The sequence below is a fragment of the Schistocerca cancellata genome, chromosome 6 (genome assembly GCF_023864275.1).
Source record: "Schistocerca cancellata isolate TAMUIC-IGC-003103 chromosome 6, iqSchCanc2.1, whole genome shotgun sequence".
Classification (NCBI taxonomy): domain Eukaryota; kingdom Metazoa; phylum Arthropoda; class Insecta; order Orthoptera; family Acrididae; genus Schistocerca; species Schistocerca cancellata.
Window position 1 is genome coordinate 577,473,862 of NC_064631.1, and position 23,661 is coordinate 577,497,522.

Here is a 23,661-nt window from a genome sequence, read left to right on the forward strand (position 1 = left end):
CGACCTCAGTAGATACAATATTTTTGTCAACTGCAGTGAACTTGTGACCTGACATCCTGTCCCTGTTTTGCCCTGTGTCATCTGGCCCACGCTCCTCCCGTGGCTGCTACTTAGATGCAAGGCTCCTTTGTTCCTACCCTCATTTGGTACCAAACTGCACTCAGTTTCTTTGCTAGAAGTCCACTGCACCTTACTATGAGCTGCAGCTGATGAGGCTCTTCCCCTCGTACTTCAGGTAAAAAGTCAAATTTATTCGATACTGTAAGCTCAAATGTAGATGATTGAAGTTGAAGAGCTGTTCTGTTTTTGCTTATTGCTTTTGACCTTTATCCAGTTCCCATTGTCTTTTTCCCTCCTTCACCCTATCTAGTTCAAATTTCATGTGTTCTAATTTGGCCTGAAGGGCACAAATCTGTGCTTCCAGTGATTCTATTGTCTTTATAGAGTTTATAGTTCCATGGCAGAGCCTCATTGAGTTCCACATACATTTCCTGACTACAGTCACCCAAGTGAAACTCCATTCTACAATCTACACGTACCACTCCCTCTCTGACTATCTTGTGGCAACATCCACACTTATCGTGTATTGCAACACAGATTACATGCTTAAAACTAGAATTAAATCACTTAACATACTTTATGCTACATGAAGTTTTGTTATTTATGTACCGCAAAATTAGTCAAATGGTTAGCGCTTAAGATGTGATATAATGTAAAAAGTCAATTATTTCCGCTTACAACAAGAACTCGGTACTCACTTAAATGCAGTAGCTTTTAATTAACTTATTCACAGTAGAAATGCAACTTCAGTGTATGAATTGTATGTAAACAAACTACTAATGCAAAAGTTTCTGAATCAAACAATTTAAGATTTGTTCGAAGAGATTTCGGGATTACAGCCAGTCGTCATAAACTTCATTCTGCAATATTTCAATTGGACACCTGCCACTCATCTTCAGGTGAGCCATCGAAGACGTTCTCCGCTCTGCCTTATATAGCTTGCTCATAGTACTGCCGTGCATGCGTCATTGTCACGGTGACAGAAGGACCACACTGCCTGGCGGCAGCGCTTTTGCTGGGCAGTGTGGCCCTTCTGTCACAGTGACTCTGATGCATGCGTGATAGTAGCATCAGCACACTATATAAGTTGGAGTGGAGAAAGTCTTTGTCAGTCTTTGATGGCTCACTTGAAGATGACTGGCAGGTGTCCAGTTGAAATATCATGGAATGAAGTTTATGATGATTGGCTGCAATCCTGAAATCTCTTTGAACATTTAATTTGCTGGGAAAATTTTAAATTTCACAATTTAAGATTCACACTGCTGTCTGGAAATATGAACTTAATAATGGTGGATATGCTGTACTTAAATTTATGGAAAGAAAAAGAGCAGAAATAATGGGATTCCTTAAGTTAACTGCACAAAAATGTAAACAAAAGTATGACTACAACCCGACATTATGATTTTTTTTTCAGTTCTTTCTGGAATGATATGTAAAGATACCTCTAACAGTAAGCTTAAAAAGCACACTAATACTAGTATTTAATGAGTAGTTTGTCCTAAATTAGCTGTTATTACAGTAGAAACAACTTATCTTTACAAGAGTGCAAAAACTCACATGCACAGGACACCAAAATATCACATAACATCACTTGCAGAGAAGGTGAATCACCAAATACAGTTTATTGGTAGAGTTTTGGGGAAAATGCAGTGCAGCTATAAAGGAGACAATTTACATAACACTTTTGCAACCTATTCTTGAATACTGCTGGTGTATTTGGATTCTCACCAGGTTTAAATAAAGGTAGACAACAAAGAATTCAGAGGTGTGCAGCTAAATATGCTACTGGTTGATGTGATCAGTACAAGGGTGTTGAGGAATGGGAATGCTTGGAGGGAAGATGATGATCTTTTTGCAAAATGCTATTGAGGAAATTTAAAGAACTGCGCGTGAGAGAGACTATGAAAAGATCCTTTTGTCTCTGTTTTCATCTTATATAAAGAGCATAAGGAAAAAGTAAGAGAGATTAGGACTTTCAGAGAGGCAATTGTTTTCCTTACAACTTAAAAGGAAAGGGAATGGCTAGCAGTAGTACAAACTAGTGTTCCTCACTGCACTGTGCAGGGTGTGCGGAGTATTTATTATATGTGCATGTAGATGTCATAAGTCTCGTAACCCAGACATTGTTTTATCTTTATAGTAGTTAAGTAAAACACTGTTATTTTTAAATTGGATACACAGATAGCTGTCATCTGGTGGAACATTTGGCTGCAATTGTTTTCCCTGATTGCATCCTCTGGATATGTCTTTAATGAGCTGGCTATCTGTAGTGGAGAAAATCTCTCAATTCCTATGTCGCTCCAGCTGAGTAGACAGGATTAAGGTATGAAATTCCTCAGCTGGTGATTTCCCCAATATATCCTGCAGTGCAACCAACACTTGTCTCTAGATGATGATGATGATAATGATGTTGTTTAAAATATGCAGAATTTGTGCAGAATGTGGACATCACGTCCATTTACAGTAGCAGGGGAAGATAGTTGCAACCTGCTTGCTATCTGACTCTGTGATCATGCAGGGATGTGACATTTCTCAATAAGTTGCGTAAGACTATTATGAGATGCAGACAGTAACAGTGTCCTTTCTCTGGCCCTCATTTACCTCACTGTGGCTGGTTATGTGGACTAAGCAGCTTCATTTCACAAAGCTGGCAGAGTGGTCTAAGGATAGTGCCATCTGGGCATGAAGAAGATTGTGTTCTGACATGTCCCTATCTTTGGAGCATGCTATGGATGCATGTTCTGTTTTGATGGAAAGACCTGCCATTTTGTCATGTCTGTCTCTCACTGAATCCAGTGAAACACTCTTTACTTGATTGTTTTATGCACTGGTGAGAGCACAGTCTTAGTTTAGTTAGTGACAGATTGCAATTTTATTATGTGGTAGGATGCGTGCATATGAAATTTAAATTATTGTGTCTCGAGGGACTCAGTCCAACAAAATTTTTACAGACTGTTTTGTGATCAACTTACAGTTTAAATTTATATATTTGCTTATAGGACTTTTATGTTGTGTATAATGTTGTGAATTTTGTACAAATTTTAAATATTGCTGTGTGTGTGTGTGTGTGTGGTGTAAATATCATGAGTATCACTGAAATAGCAGATTTATTGTCTAGTATATTAGCAACAGAAGATCCAGGCATTAAAGATACAGAATATCACAACCAGGTGTCCCATTTTCATACTTTATTTCCCTTTTTTGCTTGGTAAAGGTTCCAGCAACTGGCAAACGTCGTCAGTTGGCAGCAACAAATATTAACATGCGCAAATATGCCAGTGTAGAGTCCAAGCAGAGTCATTTGAACATGACTTTGAAACCAGTAACTAAGAAAATTGTTGGTGCCACGTTGGAGGCAACACTATTTTGTGTTCTTGTCCGGGAAGGGAAAGCCACGTAAGTATTTGAATTAATGTGTCTGGCACATGCTACTTTACTGTTTGATAATGTATGTTTTACTGCATGTGAAATGAGAGCATCACATGTTGTGCCAGCATATAATTCAACATGTTTCCATTTTTTCAAAATAAACACTGCAAATTATAGTACCAAAATTCTGTCTCACATTCTCTAACTTCCTGTGCATATGAAGGCAAAATAAATGGAGTTAATAGGAGTAATGATTTAATTTGCAACATGTAAACAATGGACACTGGAAATTTTTCTTGTTTCTGTATAGTATTTCCAAGCTGGAATAAGAGATCATATACACATTGGACATTGTGTGAATATTATGTTATGCAGATGTGTTTGAAAATGAAACCTTGTATTAGAGAAATTTGGCGTATGCCAGCATGCAGCAAATGTCTACATCATCTTATATAGAGAAAGAGAATGGAAAGTTGCTGTTCTCTTTCTCGTAATGTTTGTTTTGTGTTGTTTGTATGCATGAGAAAATGGAATGAAAACATGCTTTTCTCAGAATTCACAGTTCTTTAATTGTCTTTGTTCACTGCATGCAGCATGTGTAATGTTCTCCCATTCACAGAATTTATCGATATGTGTTCTATATTGTTCTGAATATATCACAAATCACTGTACTACCTTTGTTTTAAGACAGCTTATCCTCAATTTATTATAATTATAGTAATTGGAATTCCTTCATGCTCATAAGCTCTGCAATTATAAGAATGTTTATTGGACAGTCAACTAGTTTCCTATTCTGTTCTGAGAAATATCTCTGATAATAAGTAACTTCCATGATTTTGTATTATGTACACAATGCTTTGTGTTCACTACTGTAAAACTATCTTTAGTATATGGATAAAGTGGCAGATCATCCACACTTATTCAAACTGTAACATTTGTACAGTATTCAAAGTAATGCATTTCTGTTTTCATACATGTCAACCTAGGTAGACACACGAAGTGTTTCTGTATGTGGTGAGTACAACATATTATGACAGAACTTTTATTACACTACTAAGTTTGCTGTATCCATTGTTTCTCGAGAATGGTGAAACAATTATGTCATCTTTCCTTCCTGTGCTGCAGTGTGTGATCACTGTAGTTTTGTGCAATATGAATGTTACAGACTGACTATGTGTTTCATATACAGTTAAGTGTTTATAATCTCAGTGCCCATACGTGAGAAAAATATAATTGATCAATATTTTAATACTATTCAGAGATGAAGATATGCAGAGTATGGCGAGCCTGATGAGTATGAGTGACATAGCACCTCTTGAAGATTTTGAGGATGAGGAGGAAGGTGAGTTAGAAGTGGAATGTAGATATAGGAATATTTCTTAGGGAACAGTACGGGTGGCGCAGTTAAAAGTAGCCCGCCTTCCGTATGAATGCAAATGCAATATATATTGGCTTCTGAAATAAAACGGCTGCAACAATCCAAAGATTTAAGCAATAATTGATTGTTAGCAATCTTCTGTTCACATTTCAGTTTATTTCGTCAGTGAAGGTAGACATTTCTCCTTGCAGTCTGCAAAATGACTTTCTTGATAGAAGAAAGAAATGAAATCGTGGACACATGTGAAAACAAGTTCTATTAAGGAAACTCGCAAAATTTCCATGGTCAGGTATCAGGATAGAGCCTGAATAAAAACTGGTGCACCTAAAGATCTATACAAAATGTAAAATGACAAAGAATTCCTTCAGTTTGCTCACCAGAAGTTATGGCAAACATTCGCTGTAGGGTTATTCAAAACCCAAAGAAGTTTACTCATAAACTGGCCCAACAGGCCCATGTCGGTAGCAAGAGTTACTAGCAGATATTGAAAAGTCTTAATTTGAAGCCATGTTGTATGATGGCTGGGCAGCAATTAGGAAGGATGACAGTCAGAGACACACAGATTATTGCATGTAGCTTTTGAATAACAACAACAATGGTTTGTTAGATTCTTTCCATTACATTGTGAGTGATGAAGCGGGGTTTAATTTTTCTGGTCATATGAATTCACAGAACATGAGGTACTGGGCAATGAAAGATCCTAACATTGTGAGTCACCAACCACTCCATGATTGAAAACATCGGCGTTTCGTGCAGTATAGCAGGAACTCGCATCATTGGACTGATATTTTCTTTACATTGCCTTCAACACGGTTGCATATATGGAAATTTTCGTTAAATTTTTTGCTCACCTTACTGAATATGAAAGCTAATAATGCTTCTTCCAGCAAGATGGGGAAACATGCCATGCATCTGACGCATCTTAGGAACAAGTCCATGATGTCTTCATTGAGTAATGAACTGTCAGCAAATTTTTATGGCCACTACGTTCACCAGATCTAACAACATGCGATTTTCTTTTCTTTTTTTTTTTTTTTTCTTTGGAGACACTCTAAGAGACAAATCCACATGCAGTAGAGGAACTGAAAGACATCATCAGCCGTAAAGCTACTGCCATCGATATCTGAACTTGACACAGGGTGTATCCCTGAATATTCTTAGATGTTCATAGCTGTGTACTGATGTCATTTTCAGCATCTTATATAAGTATATTTTCATCTTATATAAGTATATTTTCCACTGTATTTTTCATTATAAATAAATGGTAAGTCCATTTCGGCTCTTCGTTTCTGTAATTTCAATGGATTTCCTTTATACTTACACAGGTTTCTTTTATCTGCGCCACCATGTAGATATGAAATAATTAATAAATGTGTGTCGTAAAATTGATTCCTAATGCATATTGATATATTTTTTTTTTTAGTATGAATGTGTTTGTGTAGTTCGTGTTTTGGTAAATCACGGGTTTAACTGGATTACATGTGTTATTGAGATATCATTCATTAAAGGTACATATGAGTAAATTAATTTATATGTATTGCAGAAATAATGATGACTAAACTATGTTCACACTTTTTGGAGAAATGTTGAAATTGTGAAAGGTCCCTGCTCTTTTGTAAGTTTAATTATACAAAAGAAATTAGATTTAAAATTGTGTTTGAGACACCATGAAATATTTTGATGCCTTATTCAAAGAGCATGCTATAGCTTGAATTAGAAATGTTACATGAAAACTTTAATATTTTAGATCTGTTGTGCTTCATTATACACTCTAGGTGACACTGAAACCAGATGCAAATCTGTTCTTACAATTTTGAAAGTGTGATGGGATTTTTATCTGATGAGAGATCAGAGTCTGTATGTGACAGTGGTAAATTCATGGGTTCCTTTGTTTGTTCATTTCTTTCTTTTCACAGTACTTTTTCTTTCACCTCTTGTAGCGTAGTTATGGTCCTATTATCTGATCTGTATAAAATGTGAGAAATTGAATTCTAAAAAATTCAGTCACTTGCAGTCCAGTTATCATTCAGTCAGACGTTTCCGAGTAAAACATAATGATTGAAGAAGAGTGAGTCCACGAATGTAATCCCCAGGTTCAGTAATAATGTATTCGACATACTGGCAGTTAATAAGACATATTTATGGTCTCTCTCTCTCTCTCTCTCTCTCTCTCTCTCTCTCTCTCTCTCTCTCTCTCTCTGTGTGTGTGTGTGTGTGTGTGTGTGTGTGTGTGTGTGTGTGTGTGTGTGTGTGTGTGTGTGTGCGCGCGCGTGCCATTTATAAGTTAGACTTGACTCTAGCCCAAATATTTATAAGTGTCAATACAATTGAGGTACAGGGTTCTGCTGGCCAAGTGTAACCCTCAGCACACAGAGAGATTCTACAACAGTTTTAAAAACAACTGCTTGATACTTTCCAAATGATGAATAACTGTCATAATAGTCAAATAGCTTCCCTGGATCTGTACTCATTTATTAAAACACATTATCTAGCTCCACAGGGGATTGCTGCCCTTTGGTGAGTTTGTGCTTGGCTACCACGGGGCCCAACCTTTGCAGCATCTTTTCCCTTCCATGCTGCATGTGTATCCTCTTGCTGTTCCTTCTCCCGCCCCTTGGGGAAAATGTCTGGGTTGTTTTCGGAAATGTATTCTGCATTTTCAGTAGTCAGTATCAGAATACTCTCCACTGTCCTTTTCTTCTTTCTTCGTTCACCTTCTCCTATCCTTCCTCCGCTTCAGCGTTTGATGTTCCTCTTTTTCTTCCTCCCTGTGCGCTCCTAAAGATCGGCCCATGCATCTGATGTGTAACAGGTTGACAGGGTTACGCGTAATTCCCAGCCCCGGGTCAACAGGCAGGGTTTGCGCGTACCCCTGGTATAGGCCAGGCCCATGGAGGGGTGATTGCCTGAGCCGTTACCTTCCCAAATTGCTGACTGGTCCCTCTGTAAAGTGTTCAGGAGGCCTGAGGCGTGAACAGTCACTGAACAGTCACTTAAGGTGGGTGTGCCCCATTCCGGAGGGGGACCCCAATTGGAAGGATCGCGCCATCGGAGATGCTGGCAATCTTGGGAGATTTTCTCACAGTGAGCCCATCACCTTCAGTCGGTGGCTACGAAACTTAAATGGAATGAGGCTAATGATTCAAAGACCCTCCGAGCTGCTCCAAAGCGCCTTGTGGATTCATGTATTGAAGACAGTCAGTCCTTTGCTACAGTACATCTGTTTATTATTTGGAAAGGTGTTGATGCAGTTGCTGGCTCTGTAAAACCCTGCTCTCATTTATGCAGTGACACTTAGCTTTTGGAGACTACTACTGATTCTCAAGCACAACTATTGCTTGCAGCTTCACTCCTCTGTGGCTATCCTGTTCATGTCGAGGTCCATCGGATGCTGAATTCTTCCCATCGTGTTATTTACACTAGGGTGCTTGATGGTCTGACTGAGGCAGAAATCCGAACTTACCTCTCTGATCGAGGTGTCATTGCTGTCCATTTGGTGATGAAAAATGTAGATGCCTCTTTAGTGCCCACATACACTCTTTCTCAGTTTTGATAGAGTGGTTCTTCCGTTAAACATCAAAGCAGCTTATAAAGTTATCACAGTCAGCCTGTATATTCTAAACCCGATGCGCTGCTACTAGTGCCATCATTACAACCATACTAGTGTCCTGTAGACACCCAGCCAAATGTGTAACCTGTAGTAGGGATGCTCATAAAGGTGATTGTCTGTCTCCTTCTCCCTGCTGCATCAACTGCAATGATGACCGTGCCGCTGCTTCCCACGACTGTCCCCGTGTATCTCAATGATCAGGCTGTCGAGGAGATCTGGGTGAAAGAAAAAGTGCTTTACGTACCCATTTGCTCACAAGTTGTTGGCTAGTCAGATATCCTCCATTCTACTACTGGCACCTACATTACTGTTCGTGCTACATCTCGCTGCTTGAAGGACGTGGCCACACAGACATGTGACCTCAAATTTAGCACTGCTGTTGTGAAATCATCCAGCATCGTGGTAGTGTCCCCGTCTCCTCCTCAATCTGTGCAACACGGCACCACCCTCTCGCCTCACAGTGCAGAGTCACCGGCCACACAACCAGCAGGCCGGAAAGGGCAGAAGGAATACTCCCATGAAGATGTCCTACGTCCCTCCAACCAACCAACACCCAAGTCTTTCTCTGCTAACTGGAAAGATTCCAAGATGTCAAACAAATTCAAATGGTCTTCTCCTTCGCCTTCTTGAAGACCCTCTTAGATGGTGTCGCCATGTCGTGCCCTCACCCGGTCGACCTCTCGTGTCAGCGATGCACACCACCAACCATTTTTCTGCCCAGGACTCCGCAGGCCGACAGCAGAAGAATGCTGATGCTTCTGTAGACCTCATGGAGCAGGATCCTCCTGCCTCTGTGCACTGTAGCAACAAGTCTTTGAAGACTAGCACTTGGCAGCTGCCGAGGTGACACCCCTTCATTTTTTCCTCATTATGACTCTCCTCGAACGGAACGTTTGCGGCCTTAGGTCCAACAAAGAGGGTTTATGGCTGCTCTTAGAATCACAGTGTTCACTTGTTCTCTGCCTTCAAGAAACAAACTTGCATCTTCATGGCCGCTTTAAGCTCTCGTTTTTCTTCCTGGTCTCTTTTGAACTTCCCCCTGAGATTGGCATTCCATCTCATGGGGAGTCATGCTGGTTGTATGGGAGGATGATCATAGTCAATGCATCTTCCTGACAACCTACCTTCAAGCTATTGTATTGTGCCTTTTCCTTCCTCACTTGACCTTTTGCCTTTGTACCATTTACATCCGTCCATCATACGATGTCATGAGGGCTGACATCCTCCACCTTATTGGGCAGCTACCTCAGCCCTTTCTGCTAGTTGGTGACTTCAGTGCCCACCGTCCCATGGGAGCACCCACATTCCTTTCAGACTCCACACACACACACACACACACACACACACACACACACACACACACACACACGGACCTATCCTTCTGCACTACCCAGCTTGACCATTGTCTTGAGTGGTCTTTTCTCTCTGATACATACTCAAGCGACCATTTGCCGTGTGCTATCTGTTTGCTGACTCTTACCCTACCTTTGTGCATACCCAAATGGCAAGTTATTAAGGCTGACTGGAGGCTTTCCTCCTCCCTGACGACCTTCGATGAACAACATTTCCCCAGTTGTGATGACGAGCTGGAATATCTCATTCCACATCATTACCATGATGTGTCCCAGTCCCTTGTTGGACTGAGGCATGCCGCGATGCATATTGTGTGTGGAGGCATGCTCTCTGCATTTTTGACTGTCATTGTATGATGGCGAACTGTATTCATTATAAACAAATGCATGCACATGTTGTTGCGTTCATCGGGATAACAAGAAAGCTAGCTGGATTTCATTCACTTTTTCTTTTAACAGTTCCACTCCCTCTTCTGTTGTGTGGGCCAACCTCTGATGGCTCTCTGAGACCAAGATCCATTCCCCAATTTCTGGCCTGACAGTAACAGACTAGGTCATCGTGGACTCTGTTGCTATCTCCAACAGCTTGAACTGCCATTTTGTGGAGATTTCGAGCTCCTCCCATTATCACCCTGCCTTCCTTCATTGGGAACGAACCATGAGTGCTACAATGCTGCCTTTACTATGAGGGAGCTAAATCGTGCTCTCACTTCATCCCATTCCTCCACCCCACGGCCAGTCGCTGTTAACATACAGACGTTACAGCACCTTTCTCTTGCGGGCAAGCATTTTCTGCTTCATACATACAACCGCATCTTGGCAGAGGGCATGTTTCCCAGATGCTGGCATTAAGCCACTGTCGTACCCATACCTAAGACTGGCAAGGAAAAACACCTTCCTTCTAGCTACTGCCCCATGTCTCTTACTGGCTGTGTTTGAAAGGTGATGGAACATATGATTCACGCCCGGCTTGTATGGTGGCTCAAGTCGTGCAATTTTCTAACCACTGCACAGTGTGAACTTCAAGTGCAGCATTCTGCAGTTGACAATCTCATCACTTTCATGTCATGAATAGTTTTCTGTGGAAATCCCAGACTGTGGCCATGGTTTTTTTAGTTGGAGAAAGCCTATGTCACCTGCTGGAGGGGTGGTATCCTCTGTACTCTCTACACCTGGAGCTTCTGTGGCTGCTTGATGTTTCCTTCAGGAATTTTTAAAAGACCTAGTTCTTAGGGTACCTGTGGGTTCTGCTTTATCCAGGAAAACGGTGTGCCTCAGACTCTCTCAGTGCCCTTCAAAGTCTCTGTGTGCTGCACACCGTCCATTCCTTAGTGCACTGGGTCCAGGGAAGCTGTCACTTGCTCACTTTTGATGGAGACACTGTGATATGTATGTGGGTTCCTGGTCACATTGGTCGTAACAGGAAACAAGGGAAAGGGGGGGGGGGGGGTGAATGTCACACTGCCAAGTTCCTTGTAAATAGGACTCAATTTTGCCATCACTGAAATAGCATCACATGCCCTCTGAATCCACGAAATTCGTTTCATTTCCTTTCTTTGCCCAGCTGCGTATGTTGTATCTCTGACTTGGCTTGTTTCCAAGATCAACTTATTAAGTTTAAGTGCTTGATTCTTAATAGTGTTCTCAGTGTCTACCAATTGGCCATCCAATTTTGCTATAGCTCCCAATATGATATTTATAGCAACTACTTCCATTTCACAAACCGATCAGTGAGCCTTCAGTGACGAATTATTCTTTTCGTTTTCTTACTATACCTACCACAAGTCTCGGAAACATAGTGTTATACAAGACAATACTCTTTGTTATTTCTACTTCTCATTTGGAATTCTGCTGCTCTCCACAGTATGCATGAAGGCAGAACATTACTGTTCCTATCACCATGTGGATAAAGCTACCACTTGCTGTTTCACCCTGCCCGGCCGCAGACTGCTGTTGCTTAGTGATACCACAATGTTGCACTAGCAGTTTACTCTTTTCAAGCTCACCATAATTTTCAGTTGTCTCCGTGTTTTGTGATGTTGCTTCAAAGATTGTTTGCCATTCACAACACATTTTTTTAATCATTTGAATATTGTTCGTACGTCTTTAATTACCTGAACCATGACATTGAGCTTATATGCAATTTTATCTTATGCAAGCCTCCTTATTTCAACTTTATACCACTGCTTTAAAAAAATGGTAAATGCTTTTAAGCTACTAAATAGCTGTCGTGGCAAGTCCAAAAATGTTCCACAGAATCTAAACTTGTTTTATTAAAACCCATTTGTTACTATACTATTGAGTGTTGCCATCATTGCTACCTTGGACATCAAGGTCTGATGATAGCCATAAATCTCTCAAATAATTTTGATTCATCTCATGCTTCATTGCAATAGGATAAGGAAAGGAAATTATTAAATTTCATTGAGAGAATGGTAGGTGTAGAGGGATACAAGAGAGAAGAGTGGAGCAACTTCATGATTCCTGATGTCATCTGGGAACATTAATCTTCTGTGGGATAAGATCAACTATGTCAGGTTGGATTGTACTTGCAATGTCTTCATACTGTCTCAGCAGTGGTAACATGAATGGAATTAGGAGAGAGGGGAAGGAAAGTGGGGAAAGGGGAAGGGTTAATTTGGTATGTGAGGAAATTGATGAATATCAACAAGCACTGTGGAAAGGTAATGTAGTAAGCTTGTTATTCCCAGACTGGCTAGTGGTGGGGGTAAAAAGCTTGAGAGTTGTGGCAGTAGACCGGATTGTCACACTAGTTTATTTATTTATTTATTTTTTGACTGTATTATTGTAGCCTGCAGCAAAGATGCATAGTAGTTGTCTGATAAGTAAGAAAACTGAGATCTTTAGTTGAAATCGAAATTTGGTGAATCTTTTCCTTGTAGATATTGTAAGTTGGTTTTAGTTGCAAAAGAATGCTGGGCAGTATATGCAGGGTGTTTCAAAACAAATGTACTGGTTTTAAGGCTTTTTAGCCTTTTATTACATTAAACTTACAGTTATAAATAATACATAAAATGAAAGGGCAACTCAAACAAGTTTTTCTTGCAAGTGTTTCATGCGAACACCATTCCTCCCACAGAATCAATAGGAGAGCTAAGAGTTCTTCCCAAACCTTGATCAGAGCGTCTGGAGTAATTGTTGCAACAATACTGTTTCTAAAGTTGGATCAGCTTGTGGCAGAGGCACAGAGACAATAATATCCTGTATGACACACCAAAAGTAAAAAGCTCGTGGTGTCAGAGATTGTGTGTGAATGTCAGATCGTGTGTGAATGTAGAGGTCGTGCAGAACAAGTTCTGTCATCTCGACCCTTGTTTCCAATCCAGTGGTTGTGTACAACGTTGTTTAACCAATCACACATTTGAGTTATGTCATTGAGGCAGTGCACTATCTTGCTGCCAAATAAATTTCTGTGGTTCAGCTTCATCCAGTTGAGGGAAGAGCCATAGTTCTAACACATCAAGATAAGAAACACCAATTACAGTTGCTTCGAAAAAGAAAGGCCCATAAACCTTCTGCCAGGATAAAGCACAAAAAACATTCAATTTAAAGGAGTGTTGTTGCAACTGTACCATCTCTTGGGGATTTGCTGACCACCAGATGTGCTCTTTATGCGTTCGCATTTCTACTTTGGTGATATGTTGATTCATCACGGAAAACAACACAATCCTGAAAAATCTTCATCGTGCAGCAACTTTAATTTGCAAAATTGGCACATAAACCATAGTTTGTAAGTTTTAGAGGTTGTAACATCTGCAAACAATAGGGACACAGCTGTAAGCATCCCCTTAAGTCTCCCCACAGACATCACTAGAATTACTGATTCATGACTAGCCTTCTGAATTAATGTCTTGGGGCTATGTGTAAAACACTCTCACTCATTCAGCGAGTCATTCCATGTCAAATCAACACACTTTAAAAAAAAATTTTACCTCACCCTTCTTAGATTTTGCTGAAAGTTGGTATACTTATAGTGGGTGCTGAAACTAAGAAAAATACCAAATTTCAATTTTTTACCTCAAACCATTCCTGAAATATGGTCAATGTAAACTTTACAAAAACTGGCCAAAAATGTGTGAACGGACTTTTTTTAAATTGCCGTAGGAGCTGCCCTAATTGAGCTAGAGAACTGGGAAAGGTGTCGTTTTGCAGCATTTTTCATGCTCTTTCCAGTGATAGACAAAAAAACATAGCTTCTAATTAATAACCTTTTTCAAAATGGTAATTAATATTTTGATTTAATTTTTTTACAAAAGGTACATAATTGAAAATTTTCAAAATATTTCCATAACTACTTCATACTGTCATAAATCACATGGCAAAATATAAATGTGGGATGATGATGGGTTCATTGTTAAAAAAAATTATTGCGGACTCTTGTTTTTCACTAAGGCCCTAGTTTGACCAAACTGACCTTTAAGGTAGTACGTCAGTAGAGGACCGTATACACAGGGCTTGATGTCTGTACAATAATTCAGAGACGAGCCATTGTTGAGATGATGTAGTCTGCATTGTTACCTTCTAAGGCTTTGTGTGCCTACAGCGTTATTGTGCACTGTGGTTTTAGTGCAAATAAATTGTTACCTCTGTGTTGACCAGTCTGTGTCTATTATATTTAATAGTTCATTTCCAAGTAAATCTATACGTTGGAGGACAGTTTATAAGTGGTTTTTGTATAAATATGGAACCAAGTAAAAAGTGCAGTGCTGTAAGAGTGCAGTGTTGTAATCCATTGAAGAAGTCAAATCATTTTATTAGACACAGAGAAAAACTGAGAAATGTCATAACATGGATGCCCAAATTATTTCCTCAAATACCAAGTGGTGCCAAGATTTGTAATAAATGTAGGAAAGATGTAACCAAATTGAAAAATACACCTGAGCCCATCGGTGATGAAAGTGTTGGAGAAGAATCTTCTGGATCAGAGAGAATCATCTGAGACCAAGACCCTGACTTCACTCCAACTTCAGTAGCTGTTAAAACATTTAACACAACACTTCAAGAACTAGGTGAGTCCCCAATTGACAAGAGAAAACCAACATCTAGGCATTACGCCAAATCAAAAGTGAAGAAAATCTCATCAATGACACGTAAACTTTTTGTTGCTCCTGAAACTCCTTCGTCAGATACTGATGAATCCTTTCTTGAAAATCTTAAAAGAAACTTATTATATAACTAGAGCTAAAAAACTAATGATTCTTACAACTTTACCTGAAAAGTGGAGTGTCGCGAAAATAATGAGGGAATTTAATGCTCCTAATTACATTGTTCGGCAGTCCAAAAAAAATTTGAAAGAGAAAGGATTCATGGGAGGTCCAAACCCAATACCAGGGAAGTGTTTACCAACAGCAACTGTCAAAACTGTACATTCATTTTATGAAAATGATGAAGTTAGCAGGTTGATTCGGCACAACTTCATTGCCAAGCAACAACGAACATTCCTTAACTCCACAAGAGAAAACCTTATGGAATCTGAATTTGTTGTCATATGTGATTTTTCAGAAAATTATAGTATAGTTCTACAGGATGAAGCTCAGAGTTTCCACTGGACAAGACAACAGATTATCATTCATCCTTTTGTTATATATTACAAACAGGAAGACAAAATTGAGCATATGAGCTTTGTCATTGTTTTTAATTGCCTGGAGCACAATACAACTGTGGTTTACACCTTTCAAAAGAAGCTAATTTCATATCTAACAAATAAATTTCAAAAGATTCCAAAAAAGATATACTATTATTCTGATGGTTCAGCCGCTCAGTATAAAAATAAGAAAAACTTCCTGAACCTTTGCCTTCATGAGGAAGACTTCAACATAAAAGGTGAGTGGCACTTTTCAGCCACAGCACATGGGAAAGGGCCTCGTGATGGAGTAGGGGGTTCAGTAAAGAGACTGGAAGCTCGTGCAAGTTTGCAAAGGCCATACCAAAATCAGATCCAAACCGCACGAGATATATTTGAGTGGGCAGTAGATAATATCACCAATGTTGATTTTGCATATTCCACCCAAGAAGACTACACTGCTTCAGAAATATTCTTAAAAAGCCGACTTAAAGAGGCATTGACAATCAAAGGAACACAGCAATTTCACGCTTTCATTCCCAACACTACATCAAAATTAATAGTCAGATACTTCTCAGGTGATATGCAGAGTTGGGAGAGGGAAGTAACTACATCACCAGACAAACTGAAGTTACAAGATGTATCAGGCTATGTCACCATGGTAGAAATTGGTGGCTTGGGTACATTTTAGAAAAAAACGAAGAACTTGATGAAGTGAAAATAACTTTTCTTCATCCATGTGGACCAGCTAAGTCATTCTCTTATCCTGCACATGCAGATGTCCTATGGGTGTCAGTTGTGGATGTTCTCACAAAAGTGACTCCATTTACTCTGACAGTGAGAACATACATTCTTAATGAAAGTGATGTAAACCAAACACAGTCAGCTTTATTAAAATGTAATATGTGAAGTTCCAAGACAATTTATTGGGAAACTGCTTTCAACTCAAAACTTAATTTTTGTCTCAGATTAGTATATTTTATAGAAAGTTGTTTCAAAATTATTGTTAGTACCTATTGTGTTGCATTTAGCTATGTAGAGATACCTGTTACTCAAAAACAAGCATTACGTATTTAATAGGTCCATTTCAAACATCATGGACCAGAACTATTATGTAAATACTTGTACTTATTCATACTTTATTTCAGTTTGTAGTTAAATGCTCAATTTCTTGTTTTTGTTATATGGGTTAATATACTGTTAGTGAAGTTGTATGAAATTAAAATAAGCAATCAACTTAATTATAAAATATGCTGATTAGTTTTGGTTTAATAAGGTGATGTTTTGATATTTCTAATACTTTTTTACTTACCTTTCAGTATATTTTAAAGAAATTCCTGTTTGTTAAAGGTCAATTTGGTCAAACTAGGGCCATTAGTGAAAAACAAGAGACTGGAATAATTTTTTTTAACAATGAACCCATCATCATCCCAGATTTATATTTTGCCATGTGATTTACAATAGTATGAAGAAGTTATGGAAATATTTTGAAAATTTTCAATTATGTACTTTTTGTAAAAAAATTAAAAATAAATCAAAATATTAATTAGTATTTTGAAAAAGGTTATTAATTAGAAGCTATGTTTTGTTGTACATCCCTGGAAAGAGCATGCAAAATGACACCTTTCCCAGTTCTCTAGCTCAATTTGGGCAGCTCCCAGGACAATTTAAAACAAGTCCGTTCACACTGTTTTGGCTGATTTTTGAAAAGTTTACGTAGCCATATTTGAGGAATGGTTTGAGATACAAAATTGAAATTTGGTATTTTTCTTAGTGTCATTGCCCACTGAAAGTATACCAACTTTCAGCAAAATCTAAGAGGGTGAGATAAAATAGGTGTGTTGATTTGACATGGAATGACTCCAACATGTTTTTCAGTAACCCTGTGTCATTCCACACTTGTCTCTTTGTGCACAGGTATACAAACAAAACTGTTTGAGTAGCAGTTTCATTTTGTGTATTACTTATAATTGCATGTAATTAATGATACAAAGCCTTAAATTCCATATGTTATTTTGAAATGAAATTACACATAAAGTGCGTACCCTTCGAGAGTACTGCTACTGTACAGGGTGTCCCACGTAAATTTTTCACTGCCAATATCTCTGGAACCACAATAGATATTTACAAATGGCTTTCACGGGTAAGAATGTATGGCAGGGGCTCACGAAAGTACCTAATATGGTTTCAACATAAACTTATGTTTTTTAAAAATGGACACCCCATTTTATTCCACACACAGCCAATAACACGAGAAATCACAGTAATAATGGCTTTGTTTACATTGCAATAGATCTGTTACTTCCAGAGAAATTGGAATGTGAAATTGACACGTGGAATGAACAAAAAGCATCACTGTTGCACTTGCTGCGATGCATGTGTGACCCACATGTTGCTCGTAATCGTGATGTGATTGATGTATCATGATGCCTCAGACGCTGTACTTACATACTGTTAATATGTGGCCTGGGATTCATGTTGCCCGCAATGAAAACAAGGACATGGTTTATTAAACTTTTTGACAGTAATAAAATGGACATAACAGTATTGAAATACCAATAACCACCGGTCAGAGTAAACAAAATTAATGGCTGTCAAAGGGTCTCACAGGGGCTACATGTTATTTGTACGTAGTTCTACATCAATTACACGACGGCACATGCTATGTATGGGACAGTCACTGAACATCTTTAATGACTGCAACACAATTGAACTGTTGCAGATGGTGCAATGCAGACATAAACATAAACTAGTACTAACAAAACAAACGTGTATCTTCTCTGTAATACACAAAATGTATGCTGGTGTGCAATCACGTGTCTTGCAGCCGAAACGCTACCATGTATGTTCGAAGAGATTGCCATTTGTTTGGCAACAGCGCTGTGTGCACTCCATCACAGATCCACTCACAGCTGTTAATGTTTGTGGTGTTATTGCAGCACATGCAGTGGTAATAAGGGCTTTCATGTTGGCCATTATTGTTGGGACCTGCTGATACGTCACATCTTTCACATGTCCCCAGAGAAAAAAAGTCCATGCGGGTGAGGTCTGGCGACTGTGCTGGAAATACCTGAATGGGACTGCCCCGTCCAATCGATTGTTGTAGGAATTGTTGGTTTAGCACCTGCCCCATTGTGGGTTCAGGGGTAAGAATAGGCCCGCGGTATTCCTGCCTGTCGTAAGAGGCGACTAAAAGGAGTCTCAACTGTTTCCGCCTTTAATATGATGGTCCCCTAAGGGGTTTGACCACTACATTTCAAAAATTTTCCGTTAGTGCGTACCATTTGGGGAAGGACGCCTTACGTGGTGCATCTTACATCCATCTTGCCCTAAGATCTGGAACACCCAGTATTGTCATGGAGTTGGATGTACATCGAGCTTCCGGCCACATCCGCTGAAGTGAAGTGTGTTCCGGATAGCATACATTCCCTCCATTGTGCACTTCCATCTTTGCCCTCGTGATGTACATGGATATTTCGCCACCCGACATCCAGCACGGTAGCCAGTCTGTTGTGGTGGGGTTGTCATGTACCCTCTTGGTGGTAGCCCCCTGACTACACAGGGATCGCACTGCTGATGATGCCTGAGCTGAGACCTCCCCACGTATGTCGAGGAGTAGATGCCTATCCCTCTGGGGCATCGGGACTCCCGGCAAAGGCCATCCTGCCAGGTGGTCTTTGCTGTGGCTGGGTGGCGCCTGTGGGGAGAGCCCCTGGTCGGAGTAGGTGGCATCAGGGCGGATGACCCGCAATGAAGTGTGGTACATCATCTCTCGCTGGTGGGCCTCCACCAGCAGTCTCTAAGCGATCGAGATCTAACCTCAACGGGCAGAAATACAATCCGAGATCATTTCTCTCCCTGGCCACTCCATGGGAGGAACGCATGGCAAAAGACAGCAGTGGAGATTATTCACCCCGGCACCTTGTCTGTACGCGGGTTGATGGTGAATCTTTTATGCCAACCAAGCCTCAGTTTTTTGTGGAGCATTTAGAGGACAAGTTCGGGGAGGTGGAGGGCTTGTCCAAAATGCGCTCTGGGTCAGTTCTCATCAAAACAGCATCCTCTGCCCAGTCACGGAGGTTGCTCACTTGCGACAAGTTGGGGGATGTTTCTGTCACCATCACTCCCCATAAAAGTTTAAACGTGGTCCAGGGTATTATCTTCCACAGGGATCTTCTTCTACAGTCTGACGATGAACTACGTGCCAACCTAGAACGACGAGGTGTTCACTTCGTCCGTCGCGTCCATCGGGGTCCGAGGGATAATCAGGTGGCCACCAGTGCCTTCATCTTGGCCTTTGAGGGTGATGTCTTACCCGAAAAGGTCAAGGTGATGGTTTACCGCTGTGACGTGAAATCATATATCCCTCCTCCGATGCGGTGTTTTAAATGCTGGAAGTTTGGACACATGTCATCCCGCTGTACTTCCAGCATCACGTGTAGAGATTGTGGACGTCCTTCGCATCCCAGTACTCCATGTGCCCCGCCTCCTATCTGTGTTAACTGCGGAGAACACCATTCCCCTTGCTCGCCGGACTGTAGGATATTCCAGAAAGAAAGGAAGATAATGGAATATAAGACCCTGGACTGCCTGACCTACTCTGAGGCTAGGAGGAAATATGAGAGGCTCCATCCTGTGCCAATGACGTCAACGTACGCCGTTGCTGCAACGATGGTTCTTCCATCTCCTGTGTCGTCCCGTACGGTTGGTTCTATGATTGGTCAGAATCCAACAGCCCCCTCTATTGTGGGGGGCACTTCACACCCTGTTGCTCCTGCTCCATCTTCTTCAGGAGCAACACCCTCCCAACCATCGGGGACATCAGCTCCCCCTTCCCAGCCGGAGAAGCGTAAAACTTTTTCGGCTACTCTCGCCAGGAAGGGATCCGACCAGTGGAAAAGCGGACACACGAAAGTGGCTGAAACAACCACCCGTCCCTGGTCGTAGGGCCTCACGGTCATCATCTGTCCCTGAGACTGACCCAGTGAAGCCCATGAAGCCTGAACCACCGAAGGCACAGCGCGACAAGCAGAAAAAGAAGAAAGTCCCCAAGACCAATGATATTGCGGTGGCACCCGTCGCACAGCTTCCTACAAGCTCTGCGTCTGAGGACGAGGTGGAGCTTCTGGCGTCCGCTGAGGTCCTCGCTCTCGCTGGTCCCTCGGACATGATGGATAGCATTTGCACAGGTGCTCCAATGGAGGCAGCAGGTGACCCTGCGGGGTAATCTGCCTTCTCAGTCCTGTCACGCCTTTCACAGACATGGAAAATATCATCCTCCAGTGGAACTGTGGCGGTTATTTTAGCCATCTACCTGAGCTACGTCAGCTTCTAAGCATGACACCTGCTTTATGCATTGCCCTCCAGGAAACCTGGTTCCCGGCAATGCGGACCCCTGTCCTTCGTGGATACAGGGGTTATTACTGCAACCATAGCACTTACAATTGTGTGTCAGGTGGAGCCTGCGTGAATGTCCTTACCTCTGTATATAGTGCTCCTGTGCCCCTTCAAACATCATTGGAAGCTGTGGCTGTCCGCGTAAGGACTACCCAGGACATAACCGTCTGCAGTGTCTATCTCCCTCCAGGTGGTACAGTCTCCCTGACAGCATTGGCTGCACTTGTCACCCAACTTCCCACGCCTTTTCTTCTCCTGGGGGATTTTAACGCCCACAATCCCCTGTTGGGTGGATCGAAGCTTACTGGCCGAGGCAGAGATGTCGAGAATCTCATCTCCCAACTCGACCTCTGCCTCTTAAACACTGGCGCTGCCACACATTTCAGTGTGGCGCATGGCACGTTCTCGGCCATAGATCTGTCGTTGTGCAGCCCAGGGCTTGTACCATCGGTCCACTGGAGAGTCCATGACAACTTGTGTGGTAGTGACCATTTTCCCATCTTCCTTTCACTACCCCACCGTCGCTCCCATGAACGCTTGCCTAGATGGGCATTTAGCAAGGCAAACTGGGAAACGTTCTCCTCTGCTGCCTGTTGACTCTCTCCCCCACGGTACCATTGATGTGGCGGTTGAGACACTGACTGCAGCGATTGCTTCCGCTGCGGAACGTACCATTCCTCGTTCATTAGGGTGCCCCTGGTGAAAGTCGGTGCCTTGGTGGTCTCCAGAGGTCGCTGAAGCCAGTAAAGAACGTCGGCGGGCTCTTCAGCGACATAAGCGGCACCCGTCTTTGGAGAACCTAATTTTTTTCAAACATCTCCGTGCTCAGGCACGGCGGCTCATCAAAAGGCGGAAACAGGAGTGCTGGGAGAGGTACGTTTCCACCATTGGTTCCTGTACTTCACCCTCCCAGGTGTGGATGAAGATTCAGCGCATCTTTGGATTGCAGCACTCTACAGGTGTCGCAGGGCTTACCATCAATGGGGCGGTATCCACTGATGCCGCTGCAATCGCCGAGCATTTCGCCCAGCACTATGTTCGGGCCTCTGCGTCGTGGAATTACCCGCCCGCGTTCCGCGCGCTAAAATGCCAGGAGGAATGCAAACGGCTTTCTTTTGCTTCTCGCCACCCTGAGGCGTATAACGCCCCATTTAGTTTGTGGGAACTCCAAAGCGCCCTGACACAGTGCCCCGATACAGCCTCTGGGCCAGATGGCATCCACAATCAGATGATCAAACACCTATCCCCGGACTGTCAGCGGTGTGTTCTTGCCATCTTCAACCACATATGGGCCGATGGTGTCTTTCCGTCACAGTGGCGGGAGAGTACCGTCATTCCGGTGCTGAAGCCTTGTAAGGACCCGCTTAATGTGGATAGCTATCGACCCATCAGCTTGACAAATACTCTGTGCAAGCTATTGGAACGCATGGTGAGTCGACGGCTGTGTTGGCTGCTCGAGTCTTGGGGTCTTCTGGCCCCGTGCCAGAGTGGCTTCCGTCAGGGCCGTTCCACCGCCGATGCTTTGGTCTTTCTTGAGTCTGCAACCCGCACTGCTTTTTCCAGGCGGTAACACCTCGTCTCCGTCTTTTTTGACCTCTCCAGAGCATATGACACGACGTGGCGGCACCATATTCTCGCCACGTTGCACGGGTGGGGTCTCCGGGGCGCTCTCCCCATTTTTATTCAGAATTTTTTATCTCTTCGGACATTCCTTGTTTTAATTGGCACATCCCATAGTTCGCTTCATATCCAGGAGAACGGCGTTCCACAGGGCTCTGTATTGAGCGTGCCCCTTTTCCTCGTGGCCATTAATGGCCTTGCAGCAGCAGTAGGGTCATCTGTATCACCCACGTTATATGCTGACGATTTCTGCATCTTTTTCAGCTCTCCCACCATCAGTGTTGCAGAACGTAGGTTGCAGGGAGCCATACGCAAGACGCAGGCATGGGCCCTAGCCCATGGGTTTCAGTTTTCTCCTGCGAAGACTTGTGCTATGCACTTTTGTCGGCGTAGAACTGTCCATCCCCACCCTGAGCTCTATCTTCAGGATGCCATGCTCAGGGTTGTTGACACTTACCGTTTTCTGGGATTGCTGTTCGATGCCCGGCTTACTTGGCTTCCACATATTCGTCAACTCGAGCGTCAGTGCTGGCAGCATCTGAATGCCCTTCGCTGCCTCAGCAACACAACTTGGGGTGCTGATCGTAATACGCTGCTGCAGCTCTACATAGCCCTTGTACTGTCCCGGCTTGATTATGGGAGTGTGGCGTATGGCTCAGCGTCGCCCTCAGCGTTGCAACTGCTGGACCCCGTTCACCACTGTGGGGTTCGACAGGCGACAGGAGCATTCCGCACCAGCCCTGTTAATAGCCTCCTTGCTGATGCTGGGGTTCCTCTGCTTCGTATTCGGCGTCAACAATTGTTAGCCAACTATGCTGCCCACGTCCGTTGTTCTCCCCGTCACCCTAACTACCGTCTCCTTTTCGCCGATGCGGCAGTCCATATCCCACACCGGCGGCCGCGAACTCCTTAGTGAACTCGAGTGTTTGACTCTTCCATCTGCTTTCCATGTCCGCCCACATACACCACCTTGGTGTATTCGTCGGCCACAGCTTTGGCTGGAACTTTCCCGATGGCCAATAGATTCAGTTCCTCCTGCAGTCTTGCGCCGCCAATTCCTTGCTCTCCTAGGCGCATTCCATGACTCGGAGGTTATCTATACAGATGGCTCGATGGTTGATGGCCATGTGGGGTACGCTTATGCTCTTGCGGACTATGTAGACCAGCGCTCCTTGCCGGAAGGCTGCAGTGTTTACACCACAGAGCTAACAGCCATTTTTCGTGCCCTTGAGCGAATTCGTACCAGCACTGGCGAGTCTTTTGTCATTTGCAGTGACTCTCTCAGTAGTCT

The 23,661-nt window shown here is 42.3% G+C and overlaps 1 protein-coding gene across 1 annotated transcript in view; it reads left to right on the plus strand.

The window, feature by feature from the left end:
* The window catches only part of LOC126190757 (EH domain-binding protein 1), a 205,896-nt gene that overhangs the window by 16,546 nt on the left and 165,689 nt on the right, over nt 1-23,661 (plus strand). The window contains 2 exon segments of the mRNA XM_049931272.1: nt 3,275-3,456; nt 4,689-4,771. Of these exon segments, the coding sequence (XP_049787229.1) occupies nt 3,275-3,456; nt 4,689-4,771 (265 nt within the window).